The following is a 19888-nucleotide window of genomic DNA, read 5'->3' as shown; positions in this document are numbered from 1 at the left end:
TGTGGGACATAGGAATTTATTCATATTTTTTTTCAAAATACAGTCCGGACCCCCACAAGGTCTGAGGGACAGTGGACTGGCCCCCTGCTGAAAAAGTTTGCTGATCCCTGGTAGGCTGTGCTCAACACTGCTGTGTCCAGTTCCAGGCACCACAGCTCAAGGATATTGACAAGGTGGAAGGTGTGCAGAGGAGGGCGACCATGATGATGAGAGATATGGAAACCAAGCTTTCTAAGGAATGGTTGAGGGAGTTGGGTACGTTTAGGCTGGAGAAGAGAAGGCTGAGAGGTGACATGATAGTCATTTTCAAATGTGTGAAAGGCTGTCACACAGAAGATGGAGCAAGCTTGTTTTCTGCTGCTCCAGAAGGTAGGACCCAAACCAATGGATTCAAATGTCCTGAAAGAAGATTCTGAAGGTAAGAGCTGCTCAACAGTGGAACTGACTATCTCTGAAGGTAGTGGACTCTCCTCCATTGGAGGTTTTTAAACAGAGCTTGGATGATCATCTGTCAAGGATTATTCAGCTGTGATGACTGCATTGCAGGTGGTTGTGACTAGAGAACCCTTGGGGTCCCCTTTCAGATCAACAATTCTGTGCTTTAAAGCACATTCTCCCTCCCTCCCAGCAAAATAATCCTGAGAACTGTAGTTTACAATCCACAGCACCCTTAACAAACTAAATTCCCAGGATTCTTTGAGGTGGAGGGGAATGTGCTTTAAATGTATGCTGCGCACACAGCCTTAGTCCCCAACCAGGACATTCTCAGCTCAGACCTCAAAGTCCCAGACAACCCACCTTCAATGATAACAGAGATTACAGCTCCTAACTTAGAATCGTAGAGTTGGAAGGGACCCTGAGGATCATCTGGTCCAACCACCTGCACTGCTGTTCCTTACAGGGATCAAACCTGCAACCTTGGCATTCATCAGCTCCATGCTCCAACCAACTGAGCTACCCAGCTTCCTTCTCTGGTGGTTCACCAAAGCTGTAACTTGAATGTTTTTGAGACAACAGACACATGTAAGCTTGTCTGAGCAGGCATTAGGTGGCAAGGAGTTTCACTGTGTTTGAGCCATGCCAAGATAAGCAAGGCAAATGAACTCAAACAAAAACAAACTGCTAAGCTTAAAAAGAAGAGAGAGACACCTTTCACCCTGTTAGGATGCAACAGCAAAGGGGAGCAAAGGGAGGCAAGCAAAGCCCAGAGGGGTCAGCAGAGTGCCTCTGGCCTTGGCTTTCCTCTGATGCTGCAGGCACCTCTTCTTGCTTCTGAAAAACGCAATTTTTGTGTGCAGGGTGGGGTGGGCTGGTGGGGAGAGAAGAGCAGCTGTCATGTTGTCTTTACAACTTGCTCTTAAAATTTGTTCTTATTTTTCAAAGCCTCAAGTTGTGCTTGGCGAGTTCCAGGAAGCAGCAAAGTCCACTGGGAATCTGTTTTCACTTCTATGACCTCACTGGCTAAAACAAAAGGCTCTTTCAAGGGCCTGGCAACCAGCCCAGAGAGTAGGGAGTGCGCTCTCTCTCTCTCTCCCTCTCTCTCTCCCCCCCCCCCCACCTCAATAAAAGGAGGCACCCAGACAAGGAGTTAGCCGGCAGAGAAATAATCCTCCTAACATGATTGGGGAGGCGAGACTGCTCTGCCTTTACGCCAGGCAGAGTCATTAAAGCTGCCTTATCTTAATAGGACATGTTTGTTTGTGTCTCCTGGCGCAAATAAACTGGAGGGCCGTGACCTGGCGAGGGATTGGGGGGGGGGGGACGCAAGCCCAAGGCACAAACAAGGCTCAACCCTTAAATAAGGAAAGAACGGTCCCTGGGGTTGGAATACACTCAAACTGGATTACTAACAAGGCTCAAGTTAAAGGGACTAAATAAACCTTTCTCCCCGAATGTCTCCACAAACAAGCGAGATGCTTGAACTTTCTGCCTTTTCACTTTTACAGACTAGCACGGCTACCCTGCTATAGAAGTGGTTCTCAAACTTTTTTCTCTGGGCCACACTTTAAGAATAAAAATTTGTTCGCACCACAATGATTTTTTTATTGATAAGACATGCATTAGAAAACAAAAAAAGATCACCACTACAGTGCAAAATGTCCCCAAGTTCCAGCTGTCATGCCTGCAAAGCAAGCTTTGAAATGTGCAAGGTAACTTCAGCCACCGTCTTGCGGCAGACAAGGAGTGGGGTGGGAAAGCTGAACTTCACAGCGCATGGTACAACTGTCAATCCTATTTCCAGCACAAATCGAAGCACACAAATATTGGACTAGTATGGGCTTGCATTGTTCCCAAGAAAGCAAAGCAGTGCACTCCTAGGACTTTAAAGTGACAAGCCCGGAAAGTAAATGAGCTATTTTACAATGCAGTCTCTAAAATCCCTCTCGACTGCACGTGACCTACAGCCTTTTAGAGGAGGGTTTCATGACCTCCCTCCCCAAATGAGTGGCTCTCAGTTGGCCCAGAAACAAGGATCTTGAACTCATACTAGGAATTTCCTCCTTTGGGGGTCGATTCAGGCGCCCACCCCCTGCCCCGCAAGTACCCAAATGATAACCTGGGGGCCATTCACTTCCTCTGGCTGAGAGGACTCATGCAGGGCCCATTCAAAGCATGCACAGAGAACCCACTCACCCACGTGGATAGGTGCTGGGAACAATCCGTACTCGTGCTCCCCAGGAGTGTACTCCAATTTTTCCTTCTTTAACTGGATCAGTCGGCTTTTGGGGCTGGGGATGGAAGAGAGAAGAACCAAGTGAGTGATCGTAGAAGACCGTGCCGTGTCACCGGGGTCTGCACCCTTCACCACATTCCAGAGGCAACGTAGCACAACAGCGGAGAGCATGACCTGTGAGCCGCAAATCTCCGCTTGGAATCTTCCCTCTGTTTTGAATTCCATTTGCGGCTTTAGGCAGCGGAGGCTGGTCCATTAAGGTGAATGGGGGCACTGTCACACCAACTTTGGTCTGACCTCAGCTATCCCCACCCCACCCGGCCTTGCCTTCTTCCTTACAATCAGTGGGTGGCAATGCCTGTCAGCTTCCTCCTCCCTAGCCTCAGTGGTGCACCAAAGAACTAAGCAGGGAGGAGGATGGGGACAAGGCTACAGCTAGCAGGTTCTGCCTGTCATTGGCTCTGGTTCCACTGCCTGCTGAGCACTTGCCTTCTTCTCCACCAGTCCCAATGGGCAACAGCCACAACTGGCTATAGGTAAGCTATTCTCTCAGGCAGGGGTAAGAGGGTGAGGTAATAACTACAGCCGAGCAATCTCAAGACTCGCTCCAAAGACAGCCAAGCTCAATTTTGGTGAAGGGGTTTAAATGCTTGTGGAACAATGCCGTTCTGCTACAGCCCAAAGCGATAGCTCAAAACACGACCATCGCTATAAATAAGATGACATGGCTAAAGGGAGCTTAGTAGCTGGACTGGAACTTAGAGCAGCGATACCTCTCTGCAGCTGATGAGCATTTCTTTTTTTTAAAAAAAAAAACAACCCTCAAAGTATCACAAGCTTCCAGTGCTAATGATTACAGAGAAATGTGCAAAGGTCATTTTCGTAGAGGAAAGAGGAGCAAACTGACATTAAAATAAACCAAGCCTAACCTCGACATCCCATTGTCAGGTTCATAATCTATTAAAGATTTCCCCCCAAGAGTAGATAGCTCCTCTCACATTTCTTGATAACACTCTCTGAATGGTAATACTGTACAGCCACAGGGCACTACGTCCACTAACTTCAACCTGGCACGTTCACGATAAAACGCCTGCAGATTTAGCCAGCCGCATGTAACTAAAACCCCCAAATTAGGAGTGGTCCTAAAGCTCTTAATTTATTTTCAGTGTGTGCAGCACATACTGGCTGGCAGAACTGCCCTCTGCTGACCTACTTTCAACAAGCCTCTACACCACCAGAGCAGCAGTAAACTGTACTGCCACAAGAGGGTACTGTGCCATTGTAATAATTAGGTGTGCAGACCCAAAACTTCTCCAGCACAACCCTAAACAGGCAGCAAACACTGGTAGGGCCAAGGGGGGTACATTGCTCTGGACATCTTGGAAGGGGTCAGGGCCCTATTTTGCACCATCACAACCTCTGTCCGACTGGGATGGAGGTTACACCCACCCACGGCAGCTTTTTGCGCCCTCTCGCAAAGCAAGCAAAACCGTTTATGAAGTTCCATTCCAACAGTCTGAAAAAAAACCCAGTTTTTAAGGAGGGCCTCAAGGTTTAATAGACGACACTTATTAAATGCTTTTCAGAGAGCACAAAAACGCAAACACTTTTAAACAGAAGTACAGTTGTACCTTGGATCCCGAATGCCTTGGTACTTGGACGTTTTGGCTCCCGAACGCCACAAAACCGGAAGTAAGTGTTCTGGTTTGCAAGCGTTCTTTGGAATCCGAATGTCCTGATAGGGCTTCCAATTGGCTGCAGGACCTTCCTGCAGCCAATCAGAAGCCGCACTTTGGTTTCCAAATGTTTTGGAAGTCGAATGGACTTCCAGAATGGATTCTATTCATCTTCCAAGGTGCAACTGTACTTGCAAAACTCTCCAGTGGCAAGATATCATCCTCTCTTAGGAGGAAGATAGACCTCTCCTGAGACCAGCGGCTGCTGTGGCACATATGCACATTTCCTCCCCCCCCCTTCAGAAAAATCATTTAATTATTAGCTCTCCACAAATTTGCTGATTGGTAGATTAAAACTCGCTGCCCCACTCTGGACAGGGTTGCACTCCCTTGGAAGGAGTGGGTTCAGAGAACTGGGGTACTTCTGGAACCCAACTTTGACATTCAAGGGCTGGGTGGTCTTGGTGGCTGCAAGTGAGTCCAGCTAGCTTGCCAGCAGTAGCCTGCTTTGGACAGGATGACTTGGCCACTGTACTCCAGGCTATGGTAAGCTCAAGACTGGATTATTGTAATGTGCTCTACGTGGGGCTGTCCCCTAGTCCAGAATGCAGCAGCCAAGTTACAGGCTGGGGTGCCACCTAGAACTTCTGTTTTAAAGCAGCAGTTGCTAGTTGCCTGTTTGTTTCAAAGCCCAATTCAAGGTGTTCACAGACATGACTGATTTAAGGTCTCAAATATGTGAGAGACCACCTCCTGTCCTGCAGACCTTCCCAGCCATTAACATCAGCAGAAGGGGGCCCTCACAGTTTCACTGCCACCTTCCCAGACTCAAAGGCAGGGAGCCCGCAAGTGAGCATTCTCTGTGGCAGCCCCAAAACCACAGAATTCCCTCCTTGTAGAGCTACATCTAGTGTCATCATTATTCTGCTTTATTGCATGCTGAAGACATCTCTCTTTATCCTGGCCTTTGACAGCTGAAAAGTATTTCTTTTCTTTACCTACAAATTGTTAATTTATCAGGTTTTTATTAGGTTTCAAATTGCATTATTTGTGCCGTTGCAACCCGCCCTGTGATCTTAATGTGAATGGCAGGTAATAAATCTGATAACCAAATAAAATCAATGAAGCCGTATTTCTTTATCTACACAGCAGTCTTACTTTCAAGCAAAGAGGTCTGTTTCCATCCCACCAATTATCCCCACTGAACAGCATTTGTGGTCTGGGTTTGTGATGCTATTTGTGGCTGAGCTCTATCTCATGGGAAGCTGCTTTATCTGGATACAGACCCACTGGTCCAAATAGCTCAGCACTGTCTCTTATACTGATCAATAGAGGTTGTCCAGAATGTCAGGCAGGTGTCTCTCCCAACCCTACCAATAAACGCTGGGAGATACCTCCAACATATCAGTGTTAAGTGAACACATGGAAAGGGCCTGCCTTAGGTTTGCTCATTTTATCGAAGGAAAGAGCTTCCCCGGCACTCACTTTTCATCAGAAGCCGTAAATATCATGTTGATGAGACTTATCCTCATCAATAACTTAAAAATACAGTGATTTGCATTTCAAATATCAGAATTCTGCTCAAGTGTTTGTGAAATGCTGATATAGTTGCCTTTGGAAACAGAAGGCTGACTATGTATCAAACATTTGGTATCTTTATTTCTATGAATGTCTGTGTCTATAATGTGTCATTTCAATGTTAGGGTCTTTTTTAAAGAGATGTGATTTCAAAGTGTGTGATTTTTGGTTTGTTTTTCCTTTTAATGCAACCCTGAGGAATTTCCAATTTGCATATCTTTCACAAAAGGAGAATATGTTTTTGGGTTAATGCACTGCTAAAAGCTCCCTGTGTTTTTACTTTTGCAGAAACAATTCATCCCAGACTCAGTTCACTTCCCATGGAACACCTTTCTCCCTGAAAACTCTGCCATCGCCAAAGAACAGTCAGAGGCCAAGTGGCAAAATTCTTCCTCACTTGGGGAAAAGCAATTTATGAGAGCGAACAGAGCTGCCAAAAGGGTTCTCAGGAGAGTAAGCTGCTCCCTGGTCTTAAGAGGAGATGCTTCCAATCTGTCCTTTAAACAAAAAAGGAAAGGAAAGGAAATGCTGATGAGTCACACATCTTGTGAGCAAAGTATTCTTTAACTTGGCTACCACTCAGGAATTTTGCGTGTGGGCTCCAAAGAGGAGACGAAAAGTTGCATCAGATTGCATCCCAGAGCGATGGCATGCCTGCACTGGCTGTCTCCCTTGGGCTAACGCAGGCTCAAAAAACCAAGGTTTGTGCCAATTGGTGTATGAAAACTACAGCAACTCGTGTTGCGGGGATGGTGGGGTCCAAATGTGCCAACCTGATGTGAATCATATTCTAATGGTTTCCCTATGTTCTCAAGGTATGTTACAAGCACACACCCAGCGGCAACAGGATTTGCCACTGGGCCTCAGCCCATTTCCTCCTGAAAATGGGACCTTGGGCAAATCAGTCACTCAACAGGGCTCCACTGCTATGCGCTGTTTGGGAAATCGGTTAAATAGGACTGAGAGGAAAGTAATCCACTTTCCGAGTGCCCCTTTATTCGCTGCTTAGAAGCAGCTGATTCCCAAAACCTGCCTCAAGAGAACAATAAAGAGGGGCTTCCCCTTTAGTGTCTCTCTGGACTAACCAGCCCAACATCAGTCTGCCATCTGGCCAGGATGAGCACGTGAAGCTACACGGTCAGAAGATCAGGACTGTCCCTGTGGTCTTGTGAAATTCTTCTTCCACGTGCTACAACCACACCCCACTCCAATTTTCTCAATGGATCAGAGTGCAGCATTATGTTTGCTAAAGTGGGATACTCGTGGGCAGTGTTTGAAATTAGCCAGCCACCGGGCACATTTTGCACCTGGCTTTCAACCACTTGTGATCAAGTGAAGATGCCTAAGCACCAGGATGACACTTGAGATCTCCACCATCTGGAGGTGCATGCCTGGGGATCATTGGATCTGGACTGTTTTCACATACTACCCTGTAGAATTTCACCCCACCCTGTAGAATTCTATCGGTTATATATTATCTACACAATCAAAATGAATTTCTGGAACCTAAATGCCTGGCGTGCTCTGGTCCATGGGGTCACAAAGAGTCGGACACGACTAAACAACTAAACAAACAACAAATGTTTTTTCTGTGCAGACTGAGCAGGAACAGTCACTGAACAGGTCATTTAATAGGCCAATATACATGTGGACTGTCCATGGATCAAGTGTCTTTTCTTCTTTAAGTTCTCAAAGCTCTAAACCTAGCTCAAGGCTGTCAACTGAACTAGCCAGATGATTAGCTGAGAATCAATCCCAGCCAGTCCATCATTTGAAAAATATGACTAGCAGCGTCTTGACCCAAAATTGCAACTAGACATTCTGTTTTGGCGACTGTAACCTTGGTTTAAGGAGCCATTTGCCACCTAGTTTATATATCTTGAGTTTCTGAATGCATTGAGTCTTCTAGGTCAGTGAAGGCAGGTCCTGCCCAACAATAAGGCAAATTGAGACAACTGTCTCAAGTGGACGTCACAGCAAATTGGCACTCAAACATGCCTCCCCCACCACTACCACATATCCACAGAAGCCTGGCCTTGGCAATGCCTCTGCATGGCTTTCCTCTTCCTGCGACACTTTGAGAAAGGGCCACAGGGGTCTTTGCTCAGAGTAAGGGACCCTGGGGGAAATGGCCCAAAAAGTGCCAGTGTTTTCCATCAATAACATGGTAGAAAAATATGGATCCAAGGCACTCTCAACATTCCAAATGCGCTCACAAAAGTTTTCAACCCCGGAGTTAAATGCTCCCCACTCCCTGCACCAATTTGCTTTTATCTCCACTACTATCTTCCCTTTCTTTCTATCTAACCCTTGACCTGAAAGGGCAGAGAAGGGTAACTGGGGAGATTGTTATTGCTAAAAAAGAAAAGAAAAGAAAGTTTTAAAATGCAGACGTAATTTAAAAAATGTGCTTTATAACTTCAAGCTCCTTCAAGGATGGCAACTGAGCAACATGGCCAAGACTTCTAGAGGTCTCTCTCAGACCAGGGTTACCTGGGAAGGTCTGCGGTGTCACTGCAGGCCTGCATTTTCAATTTTTATGGTTCCAAGTGTCCTAATTCAGGGGGAGGTAATGGACTGACCTAGCAGGCTATGACATTTCAGTAGGTCCGACTTACTCGGTGGTTTTGTACACATCAGAGTAGAGCCCTGCCTTCTGATATTTCTTCTTTGGGGGGCGCGGAGCTTTCTTCTCACGCTGCACAAGGGAAGTCAGAGGCTGCTCAACATTCTCCAGCTCACGCGGCTTCACTATCGCCTCATCAGGAGGAGGGGACTCTGTTGTTGTCTCAGAAAAGCTGGAAATGGGGGGGGGGGAAGAAACCAGTAAAGGTGAGCAGACCAGAAACAAGTATGGCAGGAGAAAAATTAATGCGGGAAGTATGCATCGTTCAGGAGCAGAGTATGCATTCTGCATGCAGAGGGTCTCAGGTTCAGTCTTTGGCATCTCCGGTTCAAATAACCTTGGTTGCCTACCAGAGACCTTGGAGAGGTGGCTGCCAGTCAGAACAGGTGATAGTGTGCTAGATGGGCCAGTCATCATCATCTGTATGCCGCTTCTGCACAAAACTGTGCCCAGAGTAGCTCCAACAGCTCAGGATTCCCCAACCTGGTACCTTCCAGATGTTTTGGACTACAACTCTCATCAGTCCCAGCCAGCAAGGGAATTATAGTCCAGAAACATCTGGAGCACACCTGGTTAGGTAAGGCAGTCATAGCCAAGGCCTTACTTGCAAATGATACCAGGTTCAATATCTGACAGCAGTTGTGGGAAAGACCTTTACCTGACATCTTGGGACAGCTGCTGCCAGCCAGAGTAGGCAGACTAGACTGGGCCCAAGAACCAACGGTCTGATGTAGCTTTGTGTGTTCAATGGTCAGCTGCTGCATAATTCCCTTCTTCGGAGGTCATGATGCTGTCTTTGCTTTTATTTTATACCACATGGATCACGAGGACTAGAAACTTTTATGCACACCTACAACAATTCTGTGCAGCTCAGATCCTCCATGCAGCTCAGATAAGGGAAGCCTTTGGCCTCATCAGTTGTTGCTGAACTGCAACTCCTATCACCCCTGGCCATCAGGCAATACTTGCTAGGGCTGATGAGAGTTGTAGTTCTGCAAACTCTGGGAGGGCCAAAGGTTCCCCACACCTGGTGCAGCTGAAGCCTAACTAGTAGTGTTCACATGCAGAGGGATTACCTTTTATTGCTCTCCTGCTCGTCATCTGATAGAGGCTTCTGCCTTTTCCTGGCCTGCTCCTCCTCCAGCCACCTCTTCCTCTTCCAGCCTTTCACGTTAACCCCCTGAACCACCGATTCTATGGCATCAGTAACCGTGTCAGGACTGCAGTGGAGCAGGCAACCTGGGCCCCCGCCGTCCAGTTCTTGGCTGACAAAGCGGCTCACCTGGAGGGTGTGGACTGAAACCACTGAGGGCAAGGGGTACTTCCTGGGCCGGCCGGGCCTGCGCTTCACAAAGTTATTGCCAGTCCGCGCCTGCCTCTGCAGCTTCTTGGCTTTGAGGATTTTGTTGACGTGGTCCAGGTTTTTCTTAGTGGCCAAAAGCTTGTCGTAATTGCACATTTTCCTCGCCTGGCACTGCATGGCTTCCACCATGCTCCTCTTGAGGTGATGGGGGGAGTAGCCGCTCAACAACCGGTCTGAAAGGAGTGAGATGCTGTTGCCACCCGCGTTGCCAGGAATCAAGAGCCCGCTGTTCTTCTCCCTGCTGGGGCTTCGGCTGGGGCTACCTGAGGGCAGAACAGGCGTGTGTGTCATGACGGCCTCAAGGGTCTTGTCCAGGGCAACCTGGCTTTCATGTTGAGCCATGCGCTGCAGTAGATTATCCACAGGATCTTCCACTGCAGTCCCCAGCCTTGTACTTCGTGAAGGAAGTGAGGCCACTGGAGAAGGAGAAGAAACATCAGGAAGCATAAGTAGGTTCGGATTTTCATTTATCCACTTATTTTAAATACATATATGCCACATAGGTTTGAGGCAGATGAAATAAGATAACATAGTACAAACACACCCTCCAACTTTAGCAGCAGCAGCAGCAGCAGCAGCAATAATTAAAAGCCTTCTGAAAATGACAGGGCTTTAACCACATGACAATAAGTGATAGGGCAAGATGGGCTTCTCTGGGGAGGACTTTTCACAACAATGGAGCCATGACTGACAACACCCTGACTGCTTAAATGCAGGTAGCAAAACGATCTAGGGCTTTAGAAATAACAACCAGTATGAACTGGGCCCAGAAGCAAGTAACTTAACTAGCCAATGACGATGGAACAACATTGTGCTCCAGCCAACCAGCTGGACTCCAAATTCCAGCAGTATCAGTGTTGGACCAGTTCAAGTTTCCCAACTCTTCCAGTAGTCTAATCAGGAATTATAAATGCTTGAATGATAGCAGTGAGGTCTACCGGTATCTTCTTCAAGAAAGGGTGCAGCTGGTAAGCCAGCCTAAGCTGGTTAAAAGCTTTCTGATTTTTTAGGGTTGTGTATGGCCATCCTCTCACTGTGCTCCTTTGAGGAGGGTGAAATTATCTGGGATTCCTCGCAAGCTCACCATCTGTTGAGGAAATAGAGGGGCCTAAGCAGCTGCACTAACCGATGCTAATCCAGCTACACAACGTAGCTTTTTTGGGGGGGGAGGGGGGAGATGCTGAGTCTTGATAGTCTGCCCTTGAACTGGAGCTCCTGTTTTTTTGGAAACGATCCAAGAGGATCCAGGCAACCCCAACCGCATGAGCCTGATAACAGCTGCAGCGCTAGGCAGGGAAGACCAGAGAGCATTTGATTAACAAAGGAAGTTTTTCGTAAGGCTATGGTGCCTAGGGAGGATTTCACAGTAAGGATGGGCAACATCAGCAGTTTTCATTATCGCATTCTGACCCCTCCCAATCTACATCGCTTCCTCCCCGACCGCAATCCAATTCTAACACTGTCTCAATCTAACCTCACTCTCCTCATCTGTCTCGCATGGTGTCAACTGCTTAAAATGCCACCTGCTGCTATCTTTCCAGCTGCGGCCCAGCCTCTCTGTACCAGCCGACAGCTGTAGCCCAGCCACACTGGCAGCACAATGGTACTTTAGGCCACAGCATAAGCTTTCCCCAACCCCCTTTGGTTATTTCAGTTTGATTAGAGTAAGGATGGGGTGGGGATGAAGACGAGAATCGGGAATAAATAAAAATGAATAAAAAGTAGGAGTCACATTAATCACTTGAGGAAACTGAAAGATGACCACAGATGTGGACTGAAATTCATGGAGAATCCCACCAGGGACTTCCCCTCATCCGTAAGACTGGACACTCTTAGGCCTGTTTTTACTTGTTGCTGTTTTTACAATTTTTTATATAATGATGTTTTACTTACATGGTTAAACAGAGTTTTTATGCCGTCTTATTGCTTTTTGTGCTGCTGTTGCATACTGCTTAAGAGATTTTTTAAAATAAGCAATTGAGACAGGTTTATAAATACATATATTTGTAATTTGTTTTTAGTATTGCATTTTAAATTGTTGCGACTTGCCCCAAGCCATTAGGGGTGAAGGGAAGGGAAGAATCATAGACTTGTAGAGTTGGAAAGGTCCATGAGGGTCATCTAGTCCAACCCCCCGTAATGCAGGAAACTTTTGCCCAACATGGGACTTGAACCCACAACCCTGAGCTTAAGAGTCTCATGCTCTACCAACTGAGGGAAGGGTAATAAATCAAATTATTATTATTTATTATTAATAATAGATAAGACTACTTTCAAGCTTCTTCCTGTGAAGAATGACACAAGCAGAAGGACCTTTTGTTGTCTCCATAATGCAGTGACACTAAAAGTACATTCTTTAAGGCCACTGGCTAGGCAACTTGATTGGGTGGTTGACCCGGGAGCAATATAGGGCACATCCATGGCTGCCCAGCAACCACAGAAGTGACCGTACCCACTTCCTCTTCTCTCCTTATGCAGCATTAACCTTTACTTAGCCCACCTGGGATAAAGACTGCTAAAAAGCAGCACACCTGAAAACCCCTTAAAGTGAAGGTGGTAACTGGAAGACAAGTAACAACAACCCAACTGGTGCAGGAGTCGGATTAATTGATGAGCTCTGTATTACTCCCCGATGCACTCTGAATAGAAGTTTCATCATGGAGCGGTATCTATTGCCATCTTGCTGTTAACCAGAAGGCTGGTGGTTCGAGCCCACCAAGGGATGGGTGTGGGCAGGATTCCTGCACCACGGGGGATTGGACCAGCTGGCCCTTGGGATGCCTTCCAACTCTACAATTCTGTGATTCTTCAGCATCAAGTTCCAAAAGGAGTCACAAGCCTACTGACTCCCCATTTATTTTATAATTTCTACCTCACTTTTTACTCATTTGAAGACAACACCCAAGGCAATTGTACTGACATATTGAAGTTAATACAGTGACTCCTGTGCATCTGCTGGGTTTCCAACGTTTACTGTTCTGTGGTGGGTTTTTAATTAACAGAAAGCTGATGGCCTCCCATGAGCCAGATTGTGCCCAAAGGCCAGTCCCTACATCAGGATCCATGACCAGCCCTTCTAGGTTATCTAGCAGAATAACAAGCAAGGCATAGCATTTTAAAGCGGGGATGGGGAACCTATGGCCCTTCAGATGATGCTGGATGCCAACTCCCATCATCTATGACCAGTGGCTATGTTGGATGGGGCTGATGGGAGTCCAGCAGCATCTGGAGGGCCACCAGGTTCCCCACACCTACTTTACACTTCTCTAAGTGCGTTTAATATGAGATCCAAGATTGGCTGGGACATAGGCGTAGGTCAAGGATGGGGAATCTGCGGCCTTCCAGATGATGCTTGACCACTGGGCCATGCTGCTGAGGCTGATGGGAGCTGAAGTCCAACAGCATCTGGAAGCTCATGAGATCGCTATCCTCATTTGAGAAGCAGAAGAAGGTTTATTTGCCTGTAGAAGATGTGCTCTCGGATGAAGACCTCTTCCTGGAGGGGCTGCAGCTCGTGCCCTCCGATGGCCTCTGCAAGGGTTTGTCTTGTGCTGGAAGATTTCCTGGCAAAGGAGAAAAGCGTGTCAAAAAGAAACGGAAGTTTTTTAAGCTGTGCTTACCAATGCCAGAAAAGGATCAAAAGGAACCACAAGATCAGCTTTTCCCAAACTTGGGTCTCCAGCTGTTTTTGGACTACAACTCCCATCATCCCCAGTGGTCAGGGATGGTGGTAATTGTAGTTCAAAAACAGCTTGAGACCCAAGTTTGAGAAACGCTGCACTAGATGAGCCCCTGTGGTTTTGTGTTCAGCTGGAATGAAGCCTAGGTATGCGTTCAGCCCTTGCTTTCATCCTTCTTCCTCCCCCACCGTTTAAACTGTAAGTGCCTTGGGGCAAAGACCTGTCTCTCCTCCATTTGCACCTTGTGCTATTTCTCTAAAGTCCAAGCACATCAATAATAACAAAGTGGCCTTTGACACTTGAGATATATTCAAGACCCATCCTAGTGACTTTAATTTATTTCTAACTGTTTTCAATGCTGTATTTTGTTTTGCTGTAACCCACACTGGATCCTTCTGGGGAACAGCAGTTAAATTTGTTTTTGTCTAATAACGGCAACAACAATAGGCAAAAAAAAAAGCACAGAAAATGGAATATAGAGCAGACATGTTCAATCTGGACTCCGGTGCAACAGCTGAGAAAGAGGAAATGTTTCGATCTAAAAGACCACCAGGTGAGAGGCAGCATTTACAAAAACATGTCAGAAGGCTCCAACCACCACTTAAGAGGAGCTCTCCACGGCTGCTTTCTCTCCCCATCACTCCCTTCTGTCCCATCCATCCTTCCACTGAAAGGAACACCTGGCACATCTGGTTTAATGAAATTCGCTTTCTCAGTTTTCCTTTTCCCACTGCTCTACTGACATCCAGAGAAATTGGTTCAACACCCCACCCCAGTCCACGCACAGCATTTTTTATCCTCCACCTCTAAGTGTCTCTTGTACTCTTCCACCTGGAACTTTGGGGGAATGCGGAGGGAAACACACCAGAGAGTATTTAAGTGCCACAACAGCATGGATATACATACACATGATGTTCCTCCTTTCCCCAGCTTATCACAAACAGCAGCCTGAGATTCTTCCTCAAAAAATATGAACCTCTTTCCATTTCTGCATAATAATCCTGATGTCTACATACTTTCCCCCCTTAAGCCCAGATAATACTATTGCCATGCTGATGGTTTCTATTTTCAGATTTTGTTTCTTCTCCCTCCTTCTAAGTAGCAAAAAGCTAAGTAATGCCTAGGCACAGTATCTCCAATACTGTGTATTCTTTGAAATTACCGTTTTACTAAAATAAAAGGCCTTTATAAAACCTTTGCAAATATACCAAGCAGGACAATATAATGCACTGAGTGAACAGATCCTTAAAGTAAACTGCGGTAGAGCTTGATAAAGAATGGAAGTGTTGCATATGTTTCCATCCGCTTCAAGTGTTTAGGTTCTTCCACCCAAATAAATAAAAAACAGAGTTCCTGTTTGAAATCTACAATAATTTCAAGCATATTGTAAAGGGAAGAATCCATGGCGGTGCATACAGAACAAGGATGGGGGAACCTGTGACCCTCCAAATGGTCCTGGACCCCCACCATCCCTGATCATTGGGCTGTGCTGGCTGAGGCTGATGGGAGTTGTAGTCCAACAACTTCTAGGGGGAGTCAGGTTCCCCAGCCCTGTTATAAATAGGGTGACTGTGGAGCTGGCGAGGGAGGTTGGGCGAATAAACTTTTGAATCCTCCTAATAAGGATAATTTGTCTTTGTGCTGCACAGTAACTCTCCTTCAGCACCTCTGATGTCTAGACAGGCAAAATAGAAGCTGCGAGGGCAGTCACCCCCCCCCCATGTACAAAGCAGAGAGTGGGAGGGTCTAAACGAGTGTGCGGATAAGGAGAGCTGAACTTTCCCCTCTCACCTTCCTATTTAAAGTTATCACAAACATTCTTCATCTAGCCAGGCTGAGGGAGAACACTCCCTGAAGAAAGAGAAAGCTGGGGAGGGTTCAGCTTCTCCTGCAAAAATCAAGAGTCTAGTCCCTGCTTTTCAACAGCCAGCCAGTGTGGTGTAGCAGTTAGAGCATGGGTAGGGAAACTAAGGCCTGGGGGTCGGATTCGGCCCAATCGCCTTCTAAATCTGGCTTGCGTATGGTCCAGGAATCAGCATGTTTTTACATATGTAGAATGTGTGCTTTTATTTAAAACACATCTCTGGGTTATTTGTGGGGCATAGGAATTTGTTCATTTCTTCTCTCCAAAATATAGTCTGCCCCCCCCCCAAAAGGTCTGAGGGACAGTGGACCAGCCCCCTGCTGAAAAAGTTTGCTAACCCCTGGTGTTAAGAGTGTTTGACTGATACCTGGGAGACCACGGTTCTAGTCCCCATTCGCCCCACAAAGCTCACTGGGTGACCTCGGGCCAATCACTGTCTCAAACACTAACTCACTTCACAGGGTTGTTGTTGAGGTGAAAATGGGGAGAAGGAAAAACCATGTAGGTCACTTTGACCTCCTTGGAGGAAATGTGGGATATAAATGTAATAAAAATAATAATAACACAAAAAACATGGTTGACCCCCCCCCACACACACATGTAGTTTGACCTTTAACGCTAGGCTTTTTTTTTTTTTGCTTTCATGGCTGTGAAAGTCAAATTTCTTCTTCCCAGAGGAGGCTGGCCAATTACAGCAAATGAAGCACTGCCGCACCAACTTCAATCTGCTCTCAATCAGCTGCCGAACCGGCTCCCTCCTCTCCTAAATCTCAGTGTTGCCCATTGTACAACTGAGCAGGGAGGGGAATGGAGACAAAACCAAAGCTGATTGGCTCTGCCTCCCTTTACTGCAGGATCACTGCCTTCTGCTCTACCGGTCCCAATCGGCAGCAGGCACACCAACATTTGAGCCCCATATTCAGCAAAATATTCCTGCACTGCAGGGGGGGTTGGACTACATGACCCTCGTGGTCCCTTCTAACTCCACAATTCTATGAAAGTAAAATTAGTTACCCCCTCCTGCTGTGCTGTTCGGTGCTGCTCCTTCGTTAATTCTGTTTCTAGTTCAGTTCTGTCATTTTATCTTATGGCTTTAATATAATTTGTAACTGTTTTATCATTTTAATTGGGACATTTCAGCAACCTTCCCTTGGACCATTCGTGAAAAGTAGGCTATTAAGTATAACTAAACAAACAAAATAAATAAATAAAATAGAACCTCATTACAGAGGAGACTGCATATTGATGCTTTAAGTAGGGGCATGTTTGCAAACTTGAAGATGATTTTCTCTCTCTTTTTGCGTTAATTCTGGCTAAGTGAATGATGGTGATGATGATGATGCAAAGAGCACCACGTGAAATTATGGGTCTCGGCATATGTTATATAGGCACGTTTGTCAGGAAACCGAGTGCAGCCTTGGGGATCAAGCTTACAACTGTCTCCACGGTGTGTGTGTGCCGCAGGCCAAATGAAGAAAGTTCCAGGGGTGTTTATCTCGGCGCTACTTAAATGCACAGCCCTCCAGGGCCTTTGCTGCACGACGTGCCTGAGATGTGGCAAGAAAAGGTGAACCAGCCAAGCACAGAGCTGAAAGCTGCTCTCAAATGAAAACAGCTGGTTTCAATTGTGGGAAATGCACTTACTGAAAGCGATACATTTTCATCTGACTCACCAATTAAATGCACTAGCAGAGACGCAATGATTCAGAGATGGCACTCGGCAGGCTTTGGCCTAAAATGTCTGTTTTCCTTCTAATTAAGGCTGTTTCTCATCAAATCCAAGTCAGCTCACTCACGGTAATGGAATTCCTCGGGAAATTCCCAGAACTGCACTAACCAACACAACCTGTTTTCTCCTCCTGTTTTTCAGACTTAACCCGTTGAGGGAGGATGTCGCATTCAGCCTCTAAGAGGGAAGCTAAACTGGGGGCTTTGGGGGGGGGGAACCAGGTGCCTAACCTATGGGAAAGGAGGAGGGGTAACAAGCCAAATCTCGGGGTATTTGTAGGTGCAAGAAGGGCAGCAAGAGTGCCACTAGATATTGGTGTGGAGGCTTTTCAGCAAGGTCTAAAAGCCTGATTTTGGATCCAGAGTAAAAATTAGCTTGCAGAACAAACTTTTTTTAAAAAAGCACTGTTAAGCACTCTTAAGTCCACTGATGCCCATGGGTGTTACTAAAAGGATGACTAAAATTGAATATTACCCGCTTGTTAAAAAAACAAAAACTTCATAGTGACTGTAGCAAACCTGGCAAATTCTACAGGAGTAATGGTGTTAGTAGTATATTACGGCAAGAACAAAAACGGAGCCTAGTGGCAGTTAAAAGACTCAAAGATTTATTACAGCATAAACATTTGTGGAGCAGAACCATGAAAGTGTAAGCCTCAATAAATCTGGTAGTCTTTAAGATGCCACAAGACTCTGTTTTGTATAGAAATGTTATCAACACAGTTGTTGTTTTTTTAAACCACCCAAGAAACTGATTTGTGCCTTTGGTGTTTCAACCCAGTAACCAAGCCCACAGAATTGTTTTTAACAGGGTTTCCCAAACTTGGGTCTCCAGCTGTTTTTGGACCACAACTTCCATCATCCCTAGGTAGCAGGACCAGTGGTCAGGGATGTTGGGAACTGTAGTCACTCAGTTTGCTTAACCAGTGAAGTTACCAGACATAGAGAAGAAACCATGAAGAGTTTCGCGACACCTTCACGACTGACAAATTTATTACAGCATAAGCTTTTCCGGTCTACAGTCATCGGGTGAATGAAGTGTCATCCTGAGTTACAGTTACACATGGTGTGTGGGTGGGTTGTTGGGATTTTCTTTTTTTTGAGAGGGGGAGAATTGTAAACAGTGAGGTCAGAGAGGAACAGAATGCAGAAAAGTAGAAATGGTGGTGGTTACATAAGAAACAGTGGTGATTCACAATACAATTGTTGAATTGTATTGCACATTCCGGCAATGGTAAGGCAATTAACATATATAATGTGCTAATAATCCATTGTCTTGATTCATTCCACTTGTGAAACCATTAAACCTCTTTATATATTGTAATTCAGCAGTTTCAAGTTGCGGTCTGCCTTTGAAATTCCTTTGCTCCATAAAGTCCACTTTAAGGTCACTTGCAAAATGTCCTGGAAGACTCCGGTATGGCTCCCCTTTAACACATACACAACCCAAAAAGACAACAACACGAACCTACCAACAGCATACAATTCAATATGGCTAACTTAACCCAACCCCCCCCCAAACAAATCCTACTGCAGCTAACCAAAGACAATCAACCACACCCTAGGCCACCCCAACCTCTCTCACCACCAAGGAAACAGAACAAGCAAATAGAAAGAGAACCTATCCAAGTGACGCCAACACAAAAATCCCACACATACACTAAGTAAAAGAACACACACACCCTTTTTGCCCAACTCTATACAGTCATACCTCTGGTTGCAAACGGGATCCGTTCCGGAGCCCCGCTCGCAACATGAGCAGCGTGCAACCTGAAGCGCCGCATCTGCAATGCGATTCGGCGCTTCTGCGCATGCGCAAAGCACAATTCGGCGCTTCTGCGCATGCGCGAACTGCCGAACCTGGAAGTAACCCGTTCCAGTACTTCCGGGTTTGGAACGTTCATAACCAGTGATGAACGCAACATGCAGCGTTCGTATTTAGAGGTATGACTGTACTGCATATAACACCAATGTCTCATGACAAATTTAACTGATCTGTAGAAAACACAATCTGAAGAAAGAGACAATGCATGTGATTTTGTGAACGAGGAAAATCTTTAATAAAAAACAATTTTTTAAAAATGTCCTGGAAGGTTGAAAGGTTCCTCCACTGACTTCTGAATATTGCCATCTCCGATGTCAGATTTGCGCCCATTTACACACAGAGTAACCAGCTGAAAACACTCAAGCGTAGCATTAATACTCTACAGCCCATGACACTTCACTCACAGTCCTTGTGTGGTGGATCTGTATATAATGCCCTATATGCCTGAAGGAGTGTCTTCAGCCCCATCATTCAGCCCAGACGCTCATTGTGAGAAGTGAGTTACAGGAAACCAGGCAGAGGGCCTTCTCAGCAGTCCTGCTTGCCCTGCGGAATGCCCTCCCGTCAGATGTCAAGGAAATAAACAACTGACTTTTAGAAGATATCTGAAGGCTGCCCTGTATTCTAATGTTTTTAATGTTTGATGCTTTACTGTGGTTTTATAATTGTTGGAAGCTCCCAGAGTAGCTGGGGCAACCCAGTAAGATGGGCAGCATATAAATAGCATAGTAGTAGTTTATAGACAACTCTCCAACTTAAAACAGCTGCTCACCATCAACAACAGACCATGTAACAGAGATAGAGGCAAAGAGACCAGCCCATGTAGGAGACTCATATGACAACTTTGTCCCTATGTCTGCTAAGGCAACATGAT

The 19888-nt window shown here is 46.0% G+C and overlaps 1 protein-coding gene across 1 annotated transcript in view; it reads right to left on the bottom strand.

The window, feature by feature from the left end:
* The window catches only part of ASH1L (ASH1 like histone lysine methyltransferase), a 72964-nt gene that overhangs the window by 24186 nt on the left and 28890 nt on the right, over window positions 1-19888 (bottom strand). Inside the window, 4 exon segments of the mRNA XM_033174126.1 lie at window positions 2635-2729; window positions 8547-8726; window positions 9631-10333; window positions 13379-13480. Coding sequence (XP_033030017.1) covers window positions 2635-2729; window positions 8547-8726; window positions 9631-10333; window positions 13379-13480 — 1080 coding nt within the window.

Source organism: Lacerta agilis, chromosome 17, assembly GCF_009819535.1.
Source record: "Lacerta agilis isolate rLacAgi1 chromosome 17, rLacAgi1.pri, whole genome shotgun sequence".
NCBI classification, from domain to species: Eukaryota; Metazoa; Chordata; class Lepidosauria; order Squamata; family Lacertidae; genus Lacerta; species Lacerta agilis.
Note: the sequence above shows the minus strand (reverse complement) of the source record. Positions and strands in the feature narration are given on the sequence as shown.